We start from the raw sequence: 26,426 nt of genomic DNA, 5'->3' as shown, positions 1-26,426 counted from the left end.
GTAACAGCACTACATGAGGCTTCTGCTTCCTTCCTGGGTCTACTTCCACTGCCCCCGTGAGCGCCCAGCCACCCGGCCTCGCTGCTCTTCCTGCAACACACCCATCACAGCCTGCTTCGGGTCCCTCTGGGCACGGCTTTCTGCTGCCTGGGCACTTGTACACTTGTGAAGTGTGCATGACTAATTCCCACATCTCTTTTAAGTCTTTGCCCTACGGCCACTCCCTCATTGTGAATTGCTCTGATTGCCCTATGTTAATTTACCAAAAAATGAGAAAAGCATACTGTGTCATTCTTACCTGCTATGGTGTTACCAAGGGCACTTATCTCGATCTGGTGTATTGGATTTTATCACACCTGTTGTCTTTCATCTTAACTGTAGGCCCCAGAAACAAACAAAGCTATTGTCCATTTTATTCACTACTGCACCCCCAGCATCTAAAACTGTCTAGAACTCTTTTTCTTTTTCTTTTCTTTTCTTTTTTTTTTTTTTTTTTTTTTTTGGTGCTATCTCTATATTGATTCAATTACTGAGTGGATTATTATTACCAGTTCAGTGTTTGTCAACTACTAAAACTACCCCCAAGAGGTCAGATTTGGCTTTACTAAGCCCTGTAATCTACAGCCTATCTGCAATATTCCCCTGACTGTGACGTTAAGTCACAAAGGACTCTTCCGCTTTATCGGAGCACCCAGAACATAGAAAGTGAGCAATGCATATCTGCAAGCAAGTAAATGGTTTTCAACCATATGGGGCCAGTTGTTTGAGCAATTCACTTTTGTCACAAACAGACTTCAAGAACGTTAATGATTCTTAGTGATTAATTCGCATCAGTAATCAGTATTTAAAACTTAGGTAATTACATGATAGGTGAAAAGTCCAGGAGTTGTGTTCCATGGATGTGGATAATAGAAGAAATATTCTAATTGGAATTATCGGTAGCAAAGGGAAGAAGGTTCATCTCAAGAATCACAAATGTAATTGAAAGACATTGTAACCAGTGCATACAGCAGGGATTTGGATGTCCTCATGTGAAAACACATGATACTACAGTTCTGAAATTATTTTCCTTTTTCCTGCATGATCCCATCACCCTCTTCCACTCAAAATACTACCGCATGTAATTATTTGACACGAGAGGCAATGTAGCACACTGTCTACTGCTAGAACTGGGACCTGCTACTTTCATGAATACCAATTTCACATATATTGAGACATTACTCCACTAATCCTTTTCTCTCTCCCTCACTTCCTTCTTCCCTTATCTTCCTCTATCCCTCTGTAACACACGCACTGACACATTCAGTCCAAACATACACCTAAACTTGACCACAAAGGGAATCTACTCTGAAACAAACTATAGCACAAAAAGAAAACAAAATGCACACACAAAGATATTAGGAAGTTTGAAGCTTCCCTGCTGATGACTTGTGCCAGGAGCCACCTGGTGTTCAGCTCTGCCATTTTCACAGCCTGGATTCAAAGAGCTTCCCCGGTTATTTCCCACTCAGGCCCTGCAGCAGTCTTGACTCCTGTCATCAGAAAATTGTACTTGCCTCTGCACATAACTTACAATGAAATAACATCTGCTCACAAAGGATACCCAGAAATCAGAGATCCAGATGTCTTTATTGTCTTCCTAGGTAAAGTTATCAGGGATCACTCTGGCTGCTCAAAACTTCTTATATACATTTTTATTACAAACAGCTTATACCTAAAAGTAAGATTGAATCTCAGGAAATCTCATCGCTCATTCTGACCAGAGAACAAACAAGACTAAGTCCTAGAAAAGCTCCCCAGGGTCATCCTGGGCATTAATGTCTTGGGAATTTTCTCTCCAAAGACTTATTCTCTCCATATTTCTCTTCCCAGAAGTATCAATTTATGCTATTTTTCTTGGCGTTCTTATGAAGGCACTACATTGATTTTTTAAAAAAATAATAATAAATTTTGAGTAGAGCACTTTGTTGGTCATGAAAAAAAAAAGCCTACTATCTAGTAAATGCAAAAAGTGTTTGCACTTCGAGCAGTATGATGGAAACTAAAAATGATAAATTATACCCTGAGTTCTACAAATAAAGAAGAGAAAGATCTGGGAAAATGATGGTCAGACAGGGAAGAACAACAGTGAAGGTGAATCTGTTTGACTTACATTTAAGAGTTAAGTGTTATAGGGACTCTAGGAAGAAGTTAGAGAATAAAGACCTTCTCTGTAGGGGATGTGTTGAAATACTTCAAAGAATCTAAAGACACTGTTTTATTATGATGATAAACCCCCTTTCTGAAGGTGAAGAGAAAAATGATATATTTCCTGGTTGCTATGTCAATTCACTAAAAACCAATAAGATCAATTTTATGATTTATTAGGAACATGGCCAAAATTTTGGTTTCAAAATGATCCTTGTTATTTCAGGATAACAGTCAAAGACTGTCAGTATAATACACAGATTAGTTACAGAATAAAACTCAATAAAAGGACTCTCAGGTAAGTGGCTTTTAGATAATTTAGTTTTCAAAAATTAACCTATTCCCCTTTCAGAATCCTTTACAAAGGGGAGTTATGTAAGTTCCTACCAGGCCAACCCACCTTAAAGGAATAGATAGAATGCAAAACCAAAGAAAAAGGGAACAGTCTGGACAATCTGAACAATGATCTCTGTAGGCAGATTTAGGGGGGAGTCATAGATTAGAAAAAGAAGCTGTTGGATGGTTTTCCAGTTTTTATGGCTTCTAAGAAGAGAGAAGGACACTGTTGGGTCCACATGCTAAGACTTGATAGAAAACCCACACATTTTCTGGCTCAGAGAATGAAAGGGCAGAGCTTGAGACACCAATCATAGAAAATCAAGGGAGAAATCTAGGAAACCCTAAATCTTTGGACAACTCTGTCCAAATTTCTGACAGAGGGGAGGCTCGAAAAGTAGCTCAGTTTCTGATAAAAAGAACCAAAATGGGACTGGAGTTGCCACCTAAGAAACCAAGTTTGCAACTGGAGCACTAGCAAGTTATTTTCTGGCTAATGCTGACGTACAGACACACGGGCAAGAAGTATAACAGAAACCAGTCTCCACGCATCACACTCACAGGACGCCCAATACAATTCAGAATTATGTCACATATAAATCCTGGGAAACTATGATTCACTTCAAAAGGAAAAAGTGACCAACTGAGGTCAGCCCAAGATAACTCAGATGGCAGAATCAGCAGACAATGACTGTCCCCCATTCATTAACACTCATTGCCAAATTTTTCCTTTTCTTCACAAAGTTTTTCCAGGGAAGTCCCCAAGGTGAGAAAGGAATAAAAGGTAATTGCACTAAGAAAATATAGGAGGACACTGGGAATAGATCCGTCCAGAATTCTCCAACTAAGGAAGAAACATAGTAAGGGGGAAAAAATGGAACTCAAGATAGGAATTCCCCAAGAGGGATTTTCTTGAATTGCAGGTGTGGGGAAGTATCCTGTTTATTCTCACAGGGCTCCTGCTCAGACCCAGAAGACACAGTGTCTCCGTATTTATATGTCTAAAGTCTGGGGCTTATCGGAGGAAGGAGAAATTTCAGAAAGAGACGAAGAGGTTTCTGATGATGAAGAGCTCATGCTGCCGTCCCAATATGAACAGTCGCTTCAAATATCTTCCTACTCTTTATAATCCCTGGGAGCCTACACCTGAAAAGCTTCCCAGACTGTGAATTGGAGCACTCGATCAGGTAAGAGAATGCCACAGGAGACAGGCTGGAGAGGGGCCTGTATTTTCTGTGGGCTGGCTCATATTCAAGTCAAATGCCCAGGATTCAGAGCTGGTTTCCTAGCTCATGATGGATTCCTCTTTGCATCTGTGGATTGTGAAGGCTCTTTATACATTTCCATTGCCCTATCTCATTCTCAGTTCAGCATGCCTGCTTCTCTATTACTCTCTCAAGTAAGTGTGTAATCTCTGAGTCTTAAAATTGCAATGAAATAAATCATTCAGTACAGATGAGTCTGATTGCTAATTTTCTTTAAATGTTAGAAAATGATTTCTTCCCCCAAATAAATTTTTGATACAATTTACTTTTATGAATCAGAGAACCAAAACTGATACTTGGCATATCATTTTATGTTAAACAGGAGTGGTAGGTTTTACCAGTGTGTAAAACACACGTGGCTCTCAAAGAAAGCTATTCTGAACCGCCTGAAGCCAGCCTTTCATGCATCTACAGCATAGACTGGATAATTGCTCAAAATCTCTTCCAGCTATATCGCCAAGAATCCCATGGGTCACCGAAAAGTGTTCCCTCATCAACCCGCTCTTTATTCCATTCACATCAAATCTTTCTATTCTCCTCTCGGGGATTTCCCAAACGTAGAAAGAGTCCTCTTTTTCAGGAGGCACTCCAGTGTCTGCAATCTTGATTCGGACTTCCTTATCATTCTTAGCATTCTCTCCTTGTCTGTTTTTCTTTTCTTTTTTTTTTTTTTTTTGATGCGAGCATTTGCATTTCTTTTTTTTTTAATAATTGTTTATTATATTGTGTTAGTCACCATACAGTACATCCCTAGTTTTTGATGTAAAGTTCGATGATTCATCACTTGCGTATAACACCCAGTGCTCCATGCAATACGTGCCCTCCTTACTACCCATCACCGGGCCAGCCCATCCCCCCAGCCCCCTCCCCTCTGAAGCCCTCAGTTTGTTTCCCAGAGTCCGTAGTCTCTCATGCTTCATTCCGCCTTCTGTTCACCCCCCCTTTCTTCTTCCCTTTCTTCTCCTACCGATCTTCATACTCCTTATGTTCCATAAATGAGTGAAACCATCTGATAATTGTCTTTCTCTGCTTGATTTATTTCACTTAGCATAATCTCCTCCAGTCCCATCCATGTTGCTGCAAATGTTGAGAAATTGTTCTTTCTGATAGCTGAGTAATATTCCATTGTATACATGGACCACAACTTCTTAATCCAGTCATCTGTTGAAGGGCATCTAGGCTCCTTCCACTATTTAGCTATTGTGGACAATGCTGCTATGAACATTGGGGTGCATATGGTCCTTCTCTTCACTATGTCTGTATCTTTGTCAGTTTTTCTTTTTTTTTTTTTTTTTAAAGATTTTATTTATTTATTTGACAGAGATAGAGACAGCCAGCGAGAGAGGGAACACAAGCAGGGGGAGTGGGAGAGGAAGAAGCAGGCTCATAGCGGAGGAGCCTGATGTGGGGCTCGATCCCGGAACGCCAGGATCACGCCCTGAGCCGAAGGCAGGCGCTTAACCGCTGTGCCACCCAGGCGCCCCTCTTTGTCTGTTTTTCTTAAGTAAAAACCTGTCAGCTGGTTTTATACTAGGCTCAGAGGTAGCACTGTGGGGGAACACTTAGAAATTTGTCCCTGTTAGAGCTGACTTAGGAAGATTAAAGGAAAGTTGTATCAGAAAGTAGACGTTCAGGACACCTGGGTAGCTCAGTTGGTTAAGTGTCTGCCTTCAGCTCAGCTCGTGGTCCCAGAGTCCTGGGATCGAGCCCCACATCAGCTCCCTCCTCAGCAGGGAGTCTGCTCCTCCCTCTCCCTCTGTCTGCCACTCCCCCTGCTTGTGCTCACTCTCTCTCTGCATCAAATGAATAAATAAAATCTTTAAAAAAAATTTTTTTAAAGAAAGTAGATATTCAGAACCAGAGAAGATGGTAGGCTGGCAATATGCTCTGAGTCTCTGGAGAAAGAAAAGTATTAATGACAAATCTAATAAGGAAAAAAACAGTTCAGTCATGGCCCATAACCAACATGTCACCTTAATACTCAATAGTCTAATGGTCCAAATCTTGTACATTGTCTGATCTTAGAACTATGTAAAACAGCAATGCTTTCCCTCAAAATTTGTTGTGTAGGTGGGCAAATCCTCAGCTGCAAAGACTCTGATCTCATCACAGGTAGCATTCTATATAATATTTCATCTTCTCTTTTAAGCAATGCTGAATCAAACCTCAGTCACTGAATTTCTCCTCCTGGGAATAACAGACATCCGAGCACTGCAGCCTTATCTCTTCGTGCTTTTCCTTGCAATCTACGCTGTCAGTGTGGTTGGGAATGGAGCTGTCCTGACGCTTGTCATCTCTGATCCAAGACTTCATTTACCCATGTATTTCTTCCTGGGAAATCTGTCATGTCTAGACATCTGCTACTCCACGGTGACACTGCCAAAGATGCTGGAGAACTTCTTCTCTACACACAAGGCAATTTCCTTCTTGGGATGCATAAGCCAACTTCACTTCTTCCACTTCCTGGGCACCACAGAGTCCCTGCTGTTGGCCGTGATGGCCTTTGACCGCTTTGTGGCTATCTGCAGGCCACTGCATTACTCTGTCGTCATGAATTATCAGCTCTGTACCCAGATGGCTGTCACCGTCTGGACCATTGGTTTTTTCCACGCCCTGCTGCACTCCATAATGACCTCTCGCTTGAACTTCTGTCGTTCTAATCAGATCCAACACTTCTTCTGTGATGTCAAACCTTTGCTGGAGTTGGCCTGTGGGAACACTGAGCTCAACCAGTGGCTTCTCAATACAGTTACAGGGACCATTGCCACGGGCCCCTTCTTCCTAACACTTGTCTCCTACTTCTACATTATCATTTCTCTTTTCTCCAAGTGCCATTCTTGCAGCGCGCTCCACAAAGCACTGTCCACATGTGCCTCTCACTTCACAGTGGTCATTCTTTTCTATGTTCCTGTTCTCTACACTTACACCCGCCCTGCCTCACGCAGCGCCATGCAACAGGACCTGGTCACTGCTATCATGTACAGTGCAGTCACTCCTGTCCTAAACCCGCTGATCTATACTTTGAGGAACAAGGACGTGAAGGGGGCCTTGAGTACTGTGCTCAGAAGGAGGGGCGACCTGAACAAATCTAGAGCTCTTTTAAGACATAAATAACCAGGCAATGAAAAAGTTGAGGTATGAGGTTATATTGCTTCTCAGATCGTGTACAATATGTATAATAGAGGGAAGCAGCTAAGGAAAGGTAAATGGGAAGGGCCAGCCTGATCGCATTCGAGGTAGCATAAGGGAAGTGTGAACACGAGATGCCAGCCATGGCGTCGGAATGTTGAATTTGTTTCTGGGATATCAGCTGATCAAATTGATTGGTTATGTATTCTTTAATGAAACCAGGTATAGAAATATGCCTGTATTACCCAGCTATTGCGTAGTTGAATAGTACTTGGGGCTGCTGATCTGTGTGGTCCTCCTAAGTTAACATATTTTAATGTGAGCAATATAATTAATATGCTTTATAGTCTCAGGATTTGAATTTTGAGCCACAGTTACTCAATTGGATACGAAATGGTAATTCACAAATGAGTTAAGAGGAATTTTTAAGCCGTGTGTCATGACTTCTTTTTCTCAAGGCAGGGAGGAAAGTAAATAATTAAAACAAATAATTTAAGCACTAATGAACAGGGATAAAATAGCCAATGGTTTATCTAGAGAGTTCTGGAAACTCTATCCCCAGAAATGTTTTAATGCCAACCTGACAAACTGTAAAGGATTACTATGAAATATCATTGAAAGTGGAAGGAAACTGGGGGAAAAAATCTCAGGAATCCCTCTCAAGCTCATTAGTACATCATTTTCCCCTCAGGCTTTGGTCACAGAAAATGACGAGTTTCAAAACCCTTCCTAATTTTTGTTTTGTTTTCTTATTTCTATACTTATTTCACAAATTGTAATGTGATGTAATACGATGTAATACTGGCGAATGTGCAGAATTTGACAAAATCCTGTCTTGTTTTCCTTACTTGTCACTGACTCACATGGAGGTGAAGCTACTACAGCATAATGCCTGAGGCATTTCGGGAGCTCATTGCAAGAGGCACTATGTGCCTTACTTTCTAAGTGCCAGGGAGCAGCTGCTGGGCTTGCAGGATGGTGGGGGCCAGCATTTATGACTATTTAGAGACCAGATAAAGACGGTGACAGGCTTTCATGAGCTGATTGTTCAAATTCTCCACTTTCACCTTCATGAATCCAAAACAATGTGGTTCGGATCTCACTCCTATGCTGGTTTTATCTTCCCCTTTTACTCTTTCTGGTCCCTTAATTCTAGTGTGTATGTGTCTGTGTCTGTGTATATATAGAGAGAGAGAGACAGACAGACAGACAGAAGACACCTTCTACCCTGAACTCTCTCAAGCCATCATTTCTCTTGATCAGAATTTTTTTACATAATCCAGCCTACACGGAGGCTGTGAACCAGAGAGGAGCACAGCATTATCTGGGTATCTAGTGCTGCACCCACACACTAGCATCCCCAAACACAGAAGCTTCGAACACTTCTTTAACTAACCTGCATTATCCCGAGGCTCAGAAATTGGGAAGAACACAGCGGGGAAGTGTTGGTTCTGCGTGATAATGCCTCAGGCTGAGGCTGGGCCCACTTGAGCATCTCGGTGTGGATAGCCAAGAGCTCGCAAACTCTGTGCCTCTCTCTCTCCAGTTTCTCCTTGTGGCTGTCCTGTGCTTTTGTAGCACAGATGTCTCAGGGTTGACTCTCCACATGGGAGCCAACAGACCAGGGCAACATCTGCCGGTCGTCTCAGGGACAAACACAAGGACTAGTATTAACATCACTGTTACCGTACTCTCTTGGTCAAAATAGTCACAGGCCAACCAAACGTCACAGAGAGGAAATCCCTACTTTTCACTGGAAAGAACATCAAAACTTTTGTGGACATCCTCAATCCATCATAGTTGCAACTATGACTACTAATAATTAACACTGTTCCCACATACAAAGCACACTTACTCTCCTTCCAAATAGTCCCAATATCTCAACCCATTATAGCATCAGTTCAAAGTCTACATCTTTTCTCCCACATCAGATCAAAGTACAGATGGGTTTGTTGGGTATGATTCCTCGAGTATGGTTTCTTACTGAACTAAATGGTCAAGTTATCACCATAGGTAGATATAAACATAGAATTAGGTATATAACGGAGTACTTTTTACTCATGAAAAAAAAGAAAATCTTGCCATTTGTGACAATGTGGATGAACCTTGAGGGTATAATACTAAATGAAATAAGTCAGACAGAGAAGACAAATTATTTCACTTATATTTGAAATTTAAGAAACAATACAAATGAATAAAAAGAGAAAAAAGAAAAGAAAAAACAACTCTTACTTACAGAGAACACACTGGTCATAGTCAAAGAGGAGGTGAGCGGGCGATGGGGGATGTGGGTGAAGAGGATTAAGAGGACACTTATCTGATGAACACTGAGAAATGTATAGAACTGTTGAATCACTATATTGTACCCTTGAGACTAATATAACACTGTGTGTTAATTATTCTTAATTTTTATAAAGGAAAATATGAGGCACCCGGGTGGCTCAGCTGGTGAAGTGTCCAACTCTCAATTTTGGCTCAGGTCATGATCTCAGGGTCATGAGATCGAGCCTCCACATTAGACTCCATGCTGAGTGTGGACCTGCTTGTGATTCTCTTTCTCTTTTTCCTTCTGTCCCTCCCCCCACCCCGTTCATGCTCTCTCTCTCTCAAAAAAAAAAAAAAATCATGAATGGATGTGAAAATTATTAGGTGAAAGGTTGATTGGAAATTGAATAATATGTGGAGCATACTGACACCACCTGAACCCACTGGTCAAAAGCAGAAATAGCGTCACTGTAAGTGGGACAACAAACACAGTCTCATGAGATGATACAACAGAAATAACAGCAACTTTGAGATACTCTGCCTGAAAGTTAACAAAGATCTAATCGAGCTTGTATCTCACTATCAGTTTTATAGTGTAAGTGCCTAACAATTAGCTTTTTTTATTGTAAAGTAGGTGCCTGACATTAACCTTTTCATTGCTGAGACATCCATTTCAAAGATAGCCTCCTGCAATAAATGTACTGCCAACCACACAACTACATAAGGAGCAGGCCACCCCACCCACAAAGTTCCCCTTTTAGAAAGACCTGGTTACATAAATAGCTGGCCACTTGAGTGACCCTTCTTTGCCCTTCTTGTGCTTTAATTCCTGTTCTTATGCTTTAAATTCAACAATGAAGAGTGAACCCACAATGCCCTAGACACTCCGCCCTTGATCCCAATTAAGGCAGAGCCCCAGGCCATGCTCTCTCTCTCTCTTCACCCAAAACCATGTGGCCCCAGGTGTGCTGTGTACCCCCAGGACTATGAGTAATAAAACTTGTCTTCTCAAATTTACCTGATGGTTATTGCTGGGGTGTGTCTTGCAATCATAATAAGAACCACAAGGAGCAGTTTAGCCACAACATTGACTCCCATCAGGAAACTGTGTGTGCAGACCCACGAGAGCATCCCAGCCATCCCTAGCCCCCAGCATCACATTCAATAGGCTGAGACTTACCAAAACAAGTCTACATAGGATATGGGAATAGAAGTTACACAAAACCATGCATAAGCAGTAAGTCTGGTTCAGAAAATGGACCATCCACAGGACATGTAATCAGAGAGGAGGGGACTGCTATGAAATAAGAGACTAAGAAACATTAAAACAAGATGCATTTAGGAAATTGAAGCAGTAATCAAAAACCTCCCAAAAAACAAAAGTCTATGGCCAGATAGCTTCCCAGGGGAATCATACCAAACATTTAAGAAAGAAATAATACCTATTCCACTGAAGCTGGTTCACAAAATAGAAATAGAAGGGAAACTTCCAAACTCGTTCTATGAGGCCAGTATTACCCTGATCCCAAAACCAGGCAAATACCCCATCCAAAAGGAGAATTACAGACCATTATCCCTGATGAATATGGATGCCAAAATACTCAACAGGATTCTAGCCAATAGAAGCCAACAGCACATTAAAAGGATAATTCACCATGACCAGGTGGGATTTCTTCCTCGGGTGCAAGAGTGATTCAACATTCAGAAATCAATCAGCCTGACAGAGCACATTAATAAAAGAGAAGACAAGAATAATATGATCCTCTCGATTGATGCAGAAAAAGCATTGAACAAAATACAACATCCTTTCTTGTTTAAAATTCCTCAAAATATAGTGATAGAAGGAACATTCCTCAATATAATGAAAACCATCAATGAAAAGCACACAGCAAATATCATTCTCAATGGGGGAAAGCTGAGACCCTTTCCCTTAAGGTCAGGACACAACAGGGATGCCCACTCTCACTGTTAGTGTTCAACATAGTACTACAAGTCTCAGCCTCAGCAATCAGACAACAAAAAGAAATAAATGCATTCAAATTGGCAAAGAAGAAGTCAAGCGCTCTCTCTTCGCAGATGACATGATACTTCATGTGGAAAACCCAAAGACCACCCCCAAATTACTAGACTTCATACAGAAATTCCACAACATGGCAGGATACAAAATCAATGCACAGAAACCAGTTCCATTTCTATACACTAACAATGTAACTGTAGAAAGAGAAATTAAGGAATCAATTCCATTTATAATAGAACCAAAAACCATAAGATACCTAGGAATAAACCTAACCAAAGAGGTAAAGGATCTATACTCTAGAAACTGGAGAACACTGATGAAAGAATTGGAGGAAGACACAAAGAGATGGAAAAACATTCCATGCTCATGGATTGGAAGAATAAACATTGTGAAAATGTCTATGCTGCCCAGAGCAATCTACACTTTCAATGCCATCCCTATCAAAATTCTAAGGACATTTTTCAGAGAGCTGGAACAGACAATCCTAAAATTTGCTTGGAACCAGAAAAGATCCTGAATCACCAGGGGAATGTTGAAAAAGAAAATCAAAGCTAGGGCATCACAATGTCTGACTTCAAGCTACATTACAAATGTGATCATCAAGACAGCATGGTACTGGCACAAAAACAGACACATAGATCAATGGAACAGAATAGAGAGTCCAGAAATGGACCCTTAAATGTATGGTCAACTATCTTCAACAAAGCAGGAAAGAACATCCAATGGAAAAAAAGTCTCTTCAATAAATGCTGTCAGGGAAACTGGACAGCCACATGCAGAAGAATGAAGCTGGACCATTCTCTTACACCACACACAAAGATAAACTCAAAATGGATGAAAGACCTCAATGTGAAACAGGGATCCATCAAAATCACAGAAAAGAACCTCTTCGACATCTGCCACAGCAACTTCTTTCATGACACGTCTCCAGAGGCAAGGGAAACAAAAGCAAAAATGAACTTTGGGACTTCATCAAGATAAAAGGCTTCTGTACAGCAAAGGAAACAGTCAACAAAACTAAGAGGCAACCCACGGAATGGGAGAAGATATTTGCAAATGACACTACAAATAAAGGGCTGGTATCCAAGATCTATAAAGAACATCTCAAATTCAACACCCAAAAAACAAATAATCAAGTCAAGAAATGGACAGAAGACATGAACAGATAGTTCTCCAAAGAAGACAAACAAATGGCTAACAGGCACACAAAAAAGTGTTCAACATCACTAGCCATTAGGGAAATTCAAATCAAAACCACACTGAGATATCACCTTACACCAGTTAGAATGGCAAAAATTGACAAGGCAAGGAACAACAATTGTTGGAGAGGATGTGGAGGAAGGGGATCCCCCCTACATTGTTGGTGGGAATGCAAGTTGGTACAGCCACTCTGGAAAACAGTGTGGAGGTCCCTTAAGAAGTTAAAAATTAAAATTGAAAGTTAAAAATTGAGCTATCCAGCCATTGCACTACTGGGTATTTACCCCAAAGAGACAGACGTAGTGAAGAGAAGGGCCATATGCACCCCAATGTTCATAGCAGCATTGTCCACAATAGCTAAATCGTAGAAGGAGACGAGATGACCTTCAACAGATGACTGGATTAAGAAGTTGTGGTCCATATATACAATGGAATATTACTCAGCTATCAAAAAGAACTATTTCTCAACATTTGCAGCAACATGGACGGCACTGGAGGAGATAATGCTAAGTGAAATAAGTCAAGCAGAGAAAGACAATTCTCATATGGTTTCTCTCATCTATGGAACATAAGAACTAGGAAGATCGGTAGGAGAAGAAAGGGATAAAGAAAGGGGGGGTAATCAGAAGGGGGAATGAAGCATGAGAGACTATGGACTCTGAGAAACAAACTGAGGGCTTCAGAGGGGAGGGGGTTGGGGGAATGGGATAGGCTGGTGATGGGTAGTAAGGAGGGCACGTATTGCATGGTGCACTGGGTGTTACACGCAACTAATGAATCATCGAACTTTACATCAGAAACCAGGGTTGTACTGTATGGTGACTAACATAATATAATAAAAAAACATTATTATAAAAATAAAAAACAAAACCACAATGATATATTACCTCACACTGGTCAGAATGGCTAAATTTAAAAACTCAGGAAACAACAGATGTTAGCAAAGATGCAGAGAAAGGGAAGCCCTCTTACACTGTTGGTGGGAATGCAAACTAGGTCAGCCACTCTGGAAAACAGTATAGAGGTTCCTCAAGACATTAAAAATAGAACTACCTTATGATCCAGTAATCACACTAGTGGGTATTTACCTAAAAAATACAAAAACACTAATTCAAAGAATTCATGCATCCTGATGTTTATAGCAGCATTATCTACAATAGCCAAGATGGGAACAGACTAATTGTCCATCAACAGACGAATGGATCAAGAATCTGTAGTGTATATATACAATGGAATATTACTCAACCATCAAAAAAATGAAACCTTGCCATTTGCAATGACATGGATGGAACTAGAAGGTATTATGCTAAGTGAAATAAGTCAGAGAAAGACGAATACCATATGATTTCACTCATATGTGGAGTTTAAGAAACAAAAGGAGTAAGCCAAAGGGAAAAAGAAACAAACAAGAAACAGACTCTTTTTTAAAGATTTTATTCATTTATTTGAGAGAGTGATCAAGAGAGTGCGTGCTAGTGGGGGGAGGAGCAGGGGGAGAGGAAGAAACAGACTCCCAGCTGAGCAGGGAGCCTGACACGGGGCTCCATCCCCAGACTCCGGGATTATGACCTGAGCCTAAGGCAGATGCTTAACAAACTGAGCCACTCAGGTGCGCGTGAAACAGACTCATAACTATAGAGAACAAACTGATGGTCACGGGGGGGGGGGGGGGAATGGGTGGACCAGGTGATGGGGATTAAGGAGTGCCCTTGGTCATGAGGAGCACAGGGTGATCTACGGAAGTGATGAATCACTATATTGTACACCTGAAACTAATATTACACCATATGTTAACTATACTGGTATTAAAATTAAAACTTAATTAAAAATGTCTTTACCAGTCATAGAGCACAGCAAATATTTGCATGTGGAATATGTACTTACACAATGTACACATCTTAATCTGCCCTAAAATTTTGCAGAATAAAAGGAGGTATAGGTCATTGAAACAGGGTTGGCAAATGCAGATACTGATGCTGTGTGATTGCTACATGGGGTTGCTAAATTTTCTTTTCTTTTCTTTTTTTTTTTTTTTTTGCTTGATCCTTAATACAATTTTATTTTAATTTTTTAATGATTTTTTATTATATTATGTTAATCATCATACAGTACATCCCCGGTTTTCGATGTAAAGTTCGATGATTCATTAGTTGCGTATAACACCCAGTGCACCATGCAATACGTGCCCTCCTTACTACCCATCACCAGTCTATCCCATTCCCCCACCCCCCTCCCCTCTGAGGCCCTCAGTTTGTTTCTCATAGTCCATAGTCTTTCATGTTTCATTCCCCCTTCTGATCTCCACTTTCATATGTTTGAAATTGTCTACAATAAAAAAATTAAAAAGAAATAAATAAAATGCATTCATCTTTAAGTTTTAAAAAATATTGTAAATTCTTAGAACAGGCAATTGAAGTTCTAAAGATTTATTATAGTAAAGTCTGGATGTAAATCATGTTTAGCCATTCTAAAAAACCCAGAAGAATATATAAGTACATACTTATTGAAATAGAAAGATGTTTAAGACACAGGGCCCAGTGGAAAACCAGATTACCAATTTTCACAATCCACACACAATACTAGTAGCCAATATTTCCAGGTCTGCTTTCTGTTGCTACTTTTGTGTATCTATTTTCTCTATTAAATATGCATAGCCTTTTTAAAAAGAATAATAAAAGATAAAAGTAAATTTTAAGTTAGCACTTGAAAATTGTTGATCTTTTTTAGAGTAACTGTAGAACATTTTACAAAGGGAAATGTCAAAATAGAACAAAGTTCTTCCTCCCCAGCCAGTCCTGAAAGACACCCTAATGGAGACATCCAAAGTCCAAATAAAATCTTAATCACCATCCTCCTTCAATCACATGTTTCAGTGTGCTTAATATACAGAAGCCTCTGCAATGCATAATGAACCTCCTTATTCCTCAGGGTGTAGATCACAGGATTGAGAAGAGGGGTGACCACAGTGTAGAGCAGGGCAAAGACCTTGGAGAGGAGCTGGGAGTGGACAGCAGAGGGTGCAATGTACAAGACCATGAGGGTTCCATAGAAGGTGGACACTACTGCCAGGTGGGAGGAGCAGGTGGAGAAAGCCTTTCGCCTCTGGGCCCCCGCAGGGACTCTGAGCACAACTACCACGATCCGGGCATAGGATGTCAGAATCAGTCCAAAGGGGACAGTGAGGCAGACCACAGAGAGAATGAATGTTGTCATCTGAGTGACGCGGGGATCAGAGCAGACCAGGCCCATCAAAGGCGTGAAGTCACAGTAGAAGTGGTCAATGTGGCTGGGGCCACAGAATGTCAGTTGGCCCATTAGGGCTACAACCAGTCCATCTACCATAAAGCCAGAGAGCCAAGCAATGAGCACCAGCCCCAAGCATCCTCTGGGCCCCATCAGGAGAGGGTAGCAGAGTGGATAGCAGATTGCCAGGTAGCGATCATAGGCCATGATGGCCAGCATGAAGCATTCAGCCGTGGCTAGAGAGCCGAAGATAAAGAACTGGAGCAGGCATCCGGCCACAGAGATGGCTGCCTCCTGCAAGAAGCCCTGCAGCATTTTTGGGACCACTGTGGAGGTGTAGAGGATCTCCAGGAAGGACAGGTTAGCCAGGAAGAAATACATGGGTGTGTGGAGCCTCTGTGAGCTAACCACCGCCACAATGATTAGCACATTCCCCGCGACAGTGGAGACATAGATGACAGTGAACACGATAAAGAAAAGGAGACGCAGCTCAGCTACGTCATGGAAACCAAGGAGGACAAATTCTGTGATAGTTTGGTTTTCTAGAGTGACCGCTTCCATGGGGATCATCCAAGCTGATCTCTGGCAGAGATTAACGGAGAAATTCTAGTGCATCTCTTCTCCTACACCAGCTCCTAGATAAGTAGGGCTAAAATGAAAACAATGAGTGTGAGTCTCCAAAACAAAAGTCCCTTGCACTTCTTCACCTTTCCCTCTTTGTAGTGGCTTACCCCTTGTCCAACTCCTGTTCCTGAGGCTGTCCCTAACTGTGCATGTTTGCCATGGCTCCAGAGAGTTCATCCAAACACCAGTGCAGTCTTCAGAGCCCTCCACCCTACTAATTCAACCCAGTGTTTCTTGACACAGTGAGTCCATGATCCTAATCTGTAGAACCAGCCACACAGTCCTCCCCCTGAACAACACCCTCCAAATGCCTGCTAGACACGCCCCACCCTCAGCTCCAAATCCGCATGATCAAACACAAATTCCTCTATCCTTCCCAACCACAACCAAACAGGTGAGTGGTACAAAATTCTGCCTTGATACTGAGCTTACCATATAATAGTCATTTTCATCTGAATGTCCTCTCCCGTTCCCCACCCCCAATCAGTGACATCCCTCACACATTCTCTCCTCACTACACACCACTGACCTTACAGCCCCTTCATGACCATCTCAGCACATTTACCTCTGTGTGACGTGCTAGTACCCAGTTTTCCCTCTCCCTTAGCAAGACAATCTTCTTTAAATGCTGGTTTCATCAAATCATTCAAGATTTTATAGTGGAAATGTGATCGACAGTGCAGGAAGTATTGGTGCTGTGGGAACACAGAGACCAAATACAGAGGAGTGGAGGAGGTGTGAGAATCTTGTCAGGGAAGGGAATCTGTAGGCTCAGTTTTGCAGGACAGGGAAGAGCTGGCCAGGCAACAGGCAGGAGAGTGGGCAGAGCATTCCAAGCAAGGGAGGCATCCACGAAAGCAAAGATATGTCATTGAGGTTTGAAGATCTAAAAATGGGTCTGTGTACATACAAGGAAAATCTCCTATGCTATGCAAAGGGATGTGTGGGGTTTTATATTGAAAACAAAGAAAGTACATCAAATGATTGGGAGCATAATGGAAAGATACAGAAACAAACCCCAAATATTCATTTACATTCACACACACATGCATATATGCATACCAAATCCTAACAATGTTATTTTTTAGGCTGCAGGATTAATAGGCATATATTCTGTTTATTATCACACAAAATATAAGTTCTCTTTAATACAGTGAGGCTAAAACATCAGTTGCCTAAGAGGTGGACCTGGATGGCTGAGAGCCAAGGGTGGGTGGGAGACTTCACTTCATGCTATTTTGTACTTCATGCCCAAGGCCATATCTGCCTTTTGCATAGAATCCAGTGCCCCATTCTCCTGCCTTCTCTGACTATTAAATATTCGAAGGTCAAAAGTTTATGTTTCATCTCCTCCATAAAACCTCCTTGACTAGTGGAGCCCTTTATTTCTTGAGCAATCCTGCACTAAGTATATAGTGTATAGAAGATATTATGCCAGGCACTGAGTATTCTAGGTCAAATGAAACCAGTCCATATGCTCAGGGAGCTTACTATCTTATGCAGAATATGGACACATCAACAAATAATTGCAATACACTAAAAGAGAGTTCATGAATCTAACCTGTAAGAATCACTCATGGGAGAAAGTGATCCTGGACTGATGTGATGGCTGTGGAGAACAGAAGGTATGGAGGTGAGGACATTTCAGGTAAAAGGAAAATGAGCAGCAGAAACTGAGACCAGAAACTACATAGAATGTGATGAGGGGAACAGGGTGTCAGGGGGAAGGTAGCCAAGGACAGTTAAAAGAATTTCACTTCTGGAGAAGCATTAGGATTGAGGCAAAGGACATGGAAGGTAAGGATGGAGAGGTGGTCCAGGACCAGAGCATAGGGGTCCTGTCCTGTCACAAGGAGGAACTGGAACTCTATCCTGAGGCTTTTAGAAACTGGGGTGATGGGGTCCACTTGCACTTGGATGGTATTGAGGAAGCTGGGCCTAAAGTAACCAGAATGGAAGAAGGAAGATTCCACCTGGCTGGAACCTGGGGAACAGGTGCACTGCCTTGAAGTGATCATTCATTATTCTGTTGTTTGCACTTTCTACTCCTTGGAAAGACTGCTAGTTTCTCTATCACAGAGATTACAATTTATATCTACCACACTCAATAAAGTTCTAAACAAAGATGAAGCCTCAATGAACACTGATTTGGTTTAAAACCACCTGTCCCACGACCAAAGCCCATGTGAAATGATCAGTGGGGATTATGCACTCCATGGACCTAGAAATCCCAGAAGTTCTGTTACTGTCTTATTCCATGTCCTATACTTCGGTGTTCTTCCTTGTGGTATGAATTTGGCTTTCCTCTGAGGACCTCCTGTAGCCCCTAGATCATTTATGCAACCCAAACCCAATCTGAGGATTGGGTCCTTTCTACACCATTGCTCTCCCAGGAAAGGTAAGCATTCAAACCAGTCTAGAACCTCTGGTCATAAATAGCTCACAACCACCCCAGGAATCAGTTTTCAAAAGTGGATCATAACAACACAGCCATTTATCCCTGTAGTGAACCAAGATTTTCATCCCTATAGATTCTACTCATTCACTCTCCAGGTCATAAATGAAGGGGGATCCTTCTTTCCTGTGGCAGCACTCAGCTGGCTGAAACCAGAAAGAGGTGCAGTGGAGAAAAGCATGATGAGGATGAACATAAATTCAGTGATTTTGTTGTGAAATTCATGTGTGCCTATTGAAATCCATTTCATGACTTTGTTCAAAGGAGCAATGTTTTATTTCCCTCACTCCAACTATCCTGGAGAGGAACCAGGATTTCAGGGAACATGTTTTGGGGAACACAGAGTGAGAATGAGAGCAAGTCAGGGGAACCAAAGGAAAGGAAGTCCCATTGACCTCCAAGTGCAAGAGCATCAGCCATCAGAGGCATATGTCCCTGGATGGCAATCTCTAGGGCACCATTAATACCTGGGTCTTAGCAAAACCCAGCCCCCCCCCCAGCACACACACAATATGAGGAGAACAAACACATTACGATGTCCCTGACACCATTGACCTTCATTATGCCACTGAATAAATGCTAAACAATGCCGACCTATCCACGGATGTGGTCAGAAAACAAGAGACAAGAATAGAAACAAAGGGTGAAATAAAATGTTAGGGGAGCCTGGAGTATTAAGCCATTTCCAAAAGGCCAAGGTGGTGTAATCCACCTATTCATGAGCTAGTCAACCTCACTTTCCATCCCCAGTGGAATATGTAACTTCAATAAGTGTGCATGTGGTCGCAGAATCCACTAGCAGAATTTCTGGAAATATGGTTGTATTCTATCTCCCAAATCAGATTGTTCTTGGGAGTTTTTAAAAAGTTCATTCTTATGAAAACTAGTCTTATATTGTAAGATAACCCTGACCTTTTCAGACCACTGCACCCCAGACCTGTTTCTCAAGAAGTGAGGGGCAAAAGGAAAGCAAAGAGGTATGGTGTGTGTGCAGGGCCACTGGAGGAGAGGCCACCATCCCCTAGAAGCAGAGAGGGGCCATTGAGTAGGGAAGGAGCGGAATTTTGTGCTTGATGATTCCATTCTAACAGTGAAGGAAATGAAAATAGTGCAAAATATCCATTTTCTGAAAAACACCCAATCACAGGCTCAATCCTGTACAGGTAAAATTCATAGCAGAGGGTCCTCAGTTAAAACTATTGCCATTTATGGAAATGCAAACTGTGAATTTTAATTTTTCTTTGGAAAATGAAGAAAATTTATTCCCATATATTTTGCAATATATGGTAAACCTGTTATTTTTATAAACAGAAAACAAACAGTAAATAAATTTTCTTTTATTTTGAATTCTTAATTTAACTCTCTTTGGTCCTCTTTGGCATTTACTCTGTAATAAAGTAGAAAATATACTAAAATTTTTTAAAATAACATCATGACATTGGCATATCCCAGATCTGTTATCCCATGAGAAAGAGGATAAATCTCCATTCTGAAGGAAATTGGCGTGAAGGTGTTGTACTCCAACTGAGGCTGTCCTCAGGAAGATCTATGGTTCACCTCCAGGAGAAAAGGAAATGAGCAGGATGCAGAAGGAGATTGAAAACCAGCTTCTTGAGGTCTCAGTGATAGAAGTGGCAACAACAGGATTCTGGAGGAAGACTGTAGAATATCCTTAAAGGTCTTTGAAAAAAGAGACTTTTTGACTCTGAGTTAAAGGAAATGTGTTACTGATTAGCAAAGAAAACTCTGCAAAGACCAATTCTTTACCATTCTAAAAGGATCTGTGAACTAAGCTGCAAAGAATTATACAAAAACAGGAAACTCACCTGAAATAGCAATTCTAAAGGAAAACCGTAAGGAGGTGAATATGTGCTAAGGTGGGCTGAGGGCTTCAGAATATTGACATTTCCTGCCTTCAGTGCCCTCCGTCTGGGAGCTCAAGCTGAAATCATGCAGGGCACTGATTAGCAACAGCTCGCCAGTGACTCTCAGTGCCCCAGATCCATTCTCTCCTCCACTCTCCATCTCCTCTGTTAGCACCTGAACTCCTGTGTCCTTTTCTTGTAGGCCCTTCCTTTATCACAGGGAAGCTGACAATTGCCCAAAGGAGAGAGGCAAGCCCCTGAGAGCCAATTATAGATTTTCTGGAGAGAAGCCCTAAATACATAAGAAAAACCAGCCTCCTGAGACACTTGTCTCTTTCCAGAGGAGGTTTCTGAGCTGTTGGCTTGACCAGAAATGAAGCAGAAACCAAGAATCAAATGGGAACCTGCCTTTCCATCCACACAGGGACTGATGCACTGCCCACAGCAGCTCATCCGCAATCCCCAGTCTCTTCCACAGAACTCATCACAAAACTCCCCAGAGTTATCTGAAGTATCCCTCCACCACCATTGAAAGTGGTCCTCCCAGAAGACTGCTTTGAACCCTCACTCCCTATCATGCTGCCTCTATGCTCAATCACCATGCCAGACAATACAGCTGACCCTTGGACGATGTGGGGGTTAGGAGCACCAACCCCCATGTAGCCGAAAACCCATGTATAACTTTGACTCCCCAGAAACTTAACTACTAATAGCCTACTGCTACTGGAAGCTTTACTGGTAACATAAACAGTTTATCAGCACATATTCTGCATGTTATGTGTATTATACACTGTTTTCTTATAATAAAGTAAGCTAGAGGAAAGAAAAATTTTAAGAAAGTCATAAGGAAGAGAAAACACATTTACAGTACTGGACTGTATTTGTCAAAAAAAAAAGTCTGCATGTAAGTGGCTCCATCAAGAGTTAACTGTATTTCTATAGAGACAACGTTTTATGTGGATGGTCAGAGCTTGCCAGCACTGGGCCTGCTTTTAGGGGAGGAAAGCTGGCATGTTGCTACAATGTCCAAATGTCACAGCAATACAACCTGTCTTAAGGGTTAACTGGCTTCAAGCTTATGTGCTTCTTGCTTGCTGACCGAAGTCTGTAGCAGAAATAACCTACTTTCCTTGAGATTTGCAGATCACCTGCCTTTTAGGAGCGAAGAACCAGGCTTTCCCAGAAGATAAGGCCTGACTGCATTTGAAAACAGCTGCCACAGAGTCCAGCAAATCTGTTCAGGGTCATGTCCACATATGAGTCATGGGCTGGGCACCTGCTCCTCCCTCATATAGCCCCCTCCCTTTCTCCATGGCTTCCCCTTTATAGCTCCTGGCCTCACCTGGACAGGAAAGATGGTCTTTGAGACATTAGTCACCATATTCCCAGATTGCTGGCTTTCCTTTCCCACGGATACTTGTCTCTGAGTATTGATTTTCAAGTGGCGAGCAGTTGAACCTGAGTTGGGAAATGGTTGTCTGTCCATAATATAAATGGTTATATGGCCTTTCAATATTCTCTGAGTGGGACGTCTGCCCAGTGCATCTACTGCTTTGTAAGTAGTACACACCCAAGATGTATAATAAATGTTGTTAACCTTAAAATTAAAGTTATTTTCACCAGCTAAAATGGGTATATTTGGGAATAGCAGAGAAGCAATTTGGGACATGCAAGCTACCATGTTAAAATTTCAGCACCTAGGAGAATTCTCCACATCTGAGAACCTGGAGGGTGGGCTTCCCCACAAGCCTAAGGTGAGCAAGACTCCACCTTACCCCCACACAACACACTGATGAGGAGTCTCGTCAACATCTGGGTTGGGGAACACATGTTTGGATATTTTGTACTCTCTCATCAATTTCACATATTCTGTTTTTTCTCACAACTGTTTTGTGGTTGACATAAGGGACACTAACCGTCTTGAGCAAAACAACTTGGACATCATCCAAACCAAAGGAAGTTCAAGATTGCTGACACTCATTTCATGACCCTGACTTGCAGCAAGGTTGTTCCAGACATGAAACTGATGGGGACACACCACTTCAGAGATGAGTCAAGTTTACCATAGAAAGTCTTAATCTCCTTAACTTTGAGAGATATTTGACAAACATTTTTGTCAAAATAGTTTTTATTGGGGCGCCTGGGTGGCTCAGTCATTAAGCATCTGCCTTCAGCTCAGGGCGTGATCCCGGTGTTCTGGGATCGAGCCCCACATCAGACACCTCTGCTATGAGCCTGCTTCTTCCTCTTCCACTCCCCCTGCTTGTGTTCCCTCTCTCGCTGGCTGTCTCTCTCTCTCTGTCAAATAAATAAAGAAAATCTTTTAAAAAAAATAGTTTTTATTGTCTTGTTGAAGCCACAGGTCCAGACTAAAACTCCATGGTGGGAAGCAAAGATCATTTGTGGGCAGTAGATATACTGCTAATCATCCTGGAAAGCGATTAATCTTGGGCCAGAAAATGAGGCCTCCAAAATACGGTGTGGTATTAGCAGGAAAAATATATTTCTACCTTCCTTGGTGTGCTGGGGTCAGTTTGGCCTAGACTGGGAGGTGTGAAAAGATCATGAGCAGTCCCAGATGAGATGGGTATATAAGGCAAATTACGTGACCAGGCAAATTACCACGGGCAAAGACATTCAGGTACATGGGGGACAGTATGAGAGCACATAGTAATCTGCATCGTCTTTATCTCCCATTAAACTAAGGCTACAGCAGATTCGCCCATAAACTACAACTTGATCTAAGTGGCACAAAGTGGGATTCTGGAATGGCCTGTTCCCTTGCTTACAAAAAGCAGTTACGGGGGCCAGCAGTCACCTTCCTCACAGCCAAGGTAGGGAAAGAGGTGACAACCATGCAAACAATGGCGAAGCAGAGGGAAGCAGTTGGCACTGTCACAGAGCAGGATCATGAAGGCACAAGGAGGACACTGGGCAGGAAGGACCAGGGAAGCCCATTCTTGAACGCACCTTGCCAATTCTCAGAACTGACTATGGGACAGTTCAGGGGGACTAATGTCAAGCTCAAGCCTGATGACCATCTATATCATTGTTGTTTGGGTCACATATACGCCCCACTTTGTATCAGTAATTCCACTTGAAAGAGAAGCACACATTCCCACAGGCTCTCATGTTGTTAGGATACTTCACAAGCGAGAGTGCAGTGTCATTAGCTGAGTGTTAGCTTCCAAACCTGTCTGGGGCACCTTACACAACTTTCATCCAAGGAGCCTTTAACAACAGTGTCTCTTGGACCTAATTCAAAATATTGTCTTACCCCATATCTTCCAAGGTTTCTTGAGGATTAGCAATTCATTTTCCTACAAAAGAGATGGGATTCTATCCAGCAAGATGTATCAAGATAAATCATAGCCTTTATGGTTTCTATTTAAGGATTTACACCGTCTTGCGTTTAGATTTCTTCTTTACTAGACCACAGGCTGGAAGTAAATAGTGGCCAGGGCAGGTAGTATATGTTGTTCACCTTTCCTTCCCATGCACATTATAGCTGTTTCATGAAAGCTTAGTGAAAACATAATAGAAATACATGAAGACATGAATGAATGAATAAAAATCATCATTTGATTCATAATCCCCGGCCTTCTCAAAATGTATTAAACAGTATCAAATGGAAATAAAACACCACAGTTTAAAATGACCCCAAGGGTCGGAAAAAGATGGCAGAGGAGTAGGGGACCTTTTTACAGCTGGTCCCCTGAACTGAGCTGGATATCTACCAGACCATCCTGAACACCCACGGAATCAGCCCAAGACGTAGGAAGATACATCCGGATCTCTACAAACGAACATCTCCGGATCTGAGTATTGAGGTACAAAGCAGTGAGCTGTGAATCTGTGCACAGATATTGGAAGATAAATGGAAGGGGGAGGGAGCTGCCGAGCTTGGGCGCCGGGAAGAACTAGCCACCTGCACTGGGGAGCGGGCTGACTCGTGGGAAAGCAGACTGATACCGGGAGCTCGGGAGCGCGTGCGCAACCAGACTGAAAACCAGCTCTCCGGAGCATGCGAGAACCACACTGAAACAGGAGCTCGGGAGCGCATGCAGGAACCAGGGGTGGCTGGCGGTGTTAGAAGCACAAAGGACAGAGACGTGCCCACCCTGGAAGTGAGGGCTGCGACACCAGCTGTGGGGCACACAACCCGGGACGCTGTGGGGTTTTTAGCAGCACCGACAGAAACAGAGTTAAAGTGGCCAGGAGAGCTCAGCGGAGAGTGGACTGCGATCTCTCTGTTCTGAGACAGAGGCTAGGATTCAGCCACTGCTGTTCTGACTCTCAGAAGAGGCACAGAAAACCACCAGGGAAAGCCGCCAGAGAACAAAACCCTGGAAATACCAGCTCACAGTGTGCCCATCTCCACCCCACCCCCTCGTAGGGGACAGGGAGACTCTACCCAAACAGGGTTGCCTGAGTATCAGTGTGGCAGGCCCCTCCCCCAGAAGGCAGGCTGAAAAATCAAGAAGCCCACATCCCTAAGGTCCCTATAAAACAAGTGCACACTGCCTGGGTCCTGGTCAATAATTTCGGCTCTGGGCATCCCTGCAACCTCTTCTCATCAGAATGATGATAAGGAGGAACCCTCGGCAAAGAAAGGACACAGAGACTGTGGCCTCTGCCACAGAACTGATGGATATGGATGTAATCAAATTGTCAGAAATGGAGTTCAGAGTAACAATGGTTAAGATGATGTGTAGGCTTGAAAAAAATAGTAATGAAAATATTAACAAGAATATAGAATCTCTAAGGGTGGAAATGAGAATGAATGTGGCAGAAATTAAAAATGCTATGAATCAAATGCACTCTAAACTTGTTGCTCTGACGGCCAGGGTAAATGAGGCAGAAGAACAAATTAGTGAATTGGAAGATGGGATGATAGAAAAGAAGGAAAAAAACAGAAACTTCGCTCAAAAAAATCCAATCTCAAGAATGTAGATTACAGGAGATTACTGACTCAATGAAACGTTCCAATGCCAGAATCATCGGCATCCCCGAGGGAATGGAGAATGAGAGAGGTCTAGAAGAGATATTCGAACAAATTGTAGCTGAGAACTTCCCTAATCTGGCAAAGAAAACAAGCATGCGTGTCCAAGAGGCAGAGAGGATCCCTCCCAAGATCAATGAGAACAGACCTACACCACGTCACATGATAGCGTAATTCGCAAATATTAGATCCAAGGATACAATCTCGAAAGCAGCCAGGGGGAACAAAATCCTAACCTACAGAGGGAAGAACATCAGAATAACGTCAGACCTGTCTACAGAGACCTGGCAAGTCAGGAAAGGTTGGCAAGGCATATTCAGAGCTCTGAGAAGAACATGCAGCCAAGGATCCTTTACCCAGCAAGGCTGTCATTCAGAATGGATGGAGAGACAAGGACCTTCGAAGACCAGCAGAAACTGAAAGAATATGTGACCACCAAGCCAGCCCTATAAGAAATATTGGGGGGGGGGTTCTATAAAAGTAAAAAGACCCCAAGAGTGATACAGAACAGAAATTTACAATCTATAGAAACAAAGACTTCACAGGCAACATGACATCATTAAAATCATACCTCTCAATAATCACTCTCAATATGAGTGTCCTAAATGCTCCCATAAAATGTCACAGGGTTGCAAATTGGATAAAAAGACATGACCCATCCATATGCTGTCTACAAGAGACTCATTTTGAACATAAAGATACATCCAGACTGAGAGTAAAGGGATGGAAAACCATTTCTCATGCCAATGGACTGCAAAAGAAGCTGAAGTAGCAATTCTCATATCAGACAGATTAGATTATAAACTAAAGACTGTAGTTAGAAATACAGAAGGACACT

General features: G+C 42.2%; 2 protein-coding genes across 2 annotated transcripts; one reads left to right on the top strand and one right to left on the bottom strand.

Moving 5' to 3' along the window:
• The first annotated feature begins 5,939 nt into the window (after window positions 1-5,939).
• LOC113262045 (olfactory receptor 12D2-like) lies at window positions 5,940-6,902 on the top strand. The gene has a single exon (XM_026508284.3). It carries the CDS (start codon window positions 5,940-5,942, stop codon window positions 6,900-6,902), a length of 963 nt encoding a protein of 320 aa, XP_026364069.2.
• An 8,353-nt stretch (window positions 6,903-15,255) lies between these two features.
• LOC113262044 (olfactory receptor 11A1) lies at window positions 15,256-16,203 on the bottom strand. The gene has a single exon (XM_026508283.3). It carries the CDS (start codon window positions 16,201-16,203, stop codon window positions 15,256-15,258), a length of 948 nt encoding a protein of 315 aa, XP_026364068.2.
• Between the last annotated feature and the right edge of the window lie 10,223 nt (window positions 16,204-26,426).

Source organism: Ursus arctos, unplaced genomic scaffold (assembly GCF_023065955.2).
Source record: "Ursus arctos isolate Adak ecotype North America unplaced genomic scaffold, UrsArc2.0 scaffold_27, whole genome shotgun sequence".
Lineage (NCBI taxonomy): Eukaryota > Metazoa > Chordata > Mammalia > Carnivora > Ursidae > Ursus > Ursus arctos.
The sequence above is the reverse complement of the archived record's forward strand: the minus strand, read 5'-3'. Positions and strand labels throughout refer to the sequence as shown.

Excerpts from the sequence above, each read along its gene's own strand:
- LOC113262045 (XM_026508284.3), top strand. The coding sequence starts at position 5,940 with ATGCTGAATCAAACCTCAGTCACTGAATTTCTCCTCCTGGGAATAACA.
- LOC113262044 (XM_026508283.3), bottom strand. The coding sequence starts at position 16,203 with ATGGAAGCGGTCACTCTAGAAAACCAAACTATCACAGAATTTGTCCTC.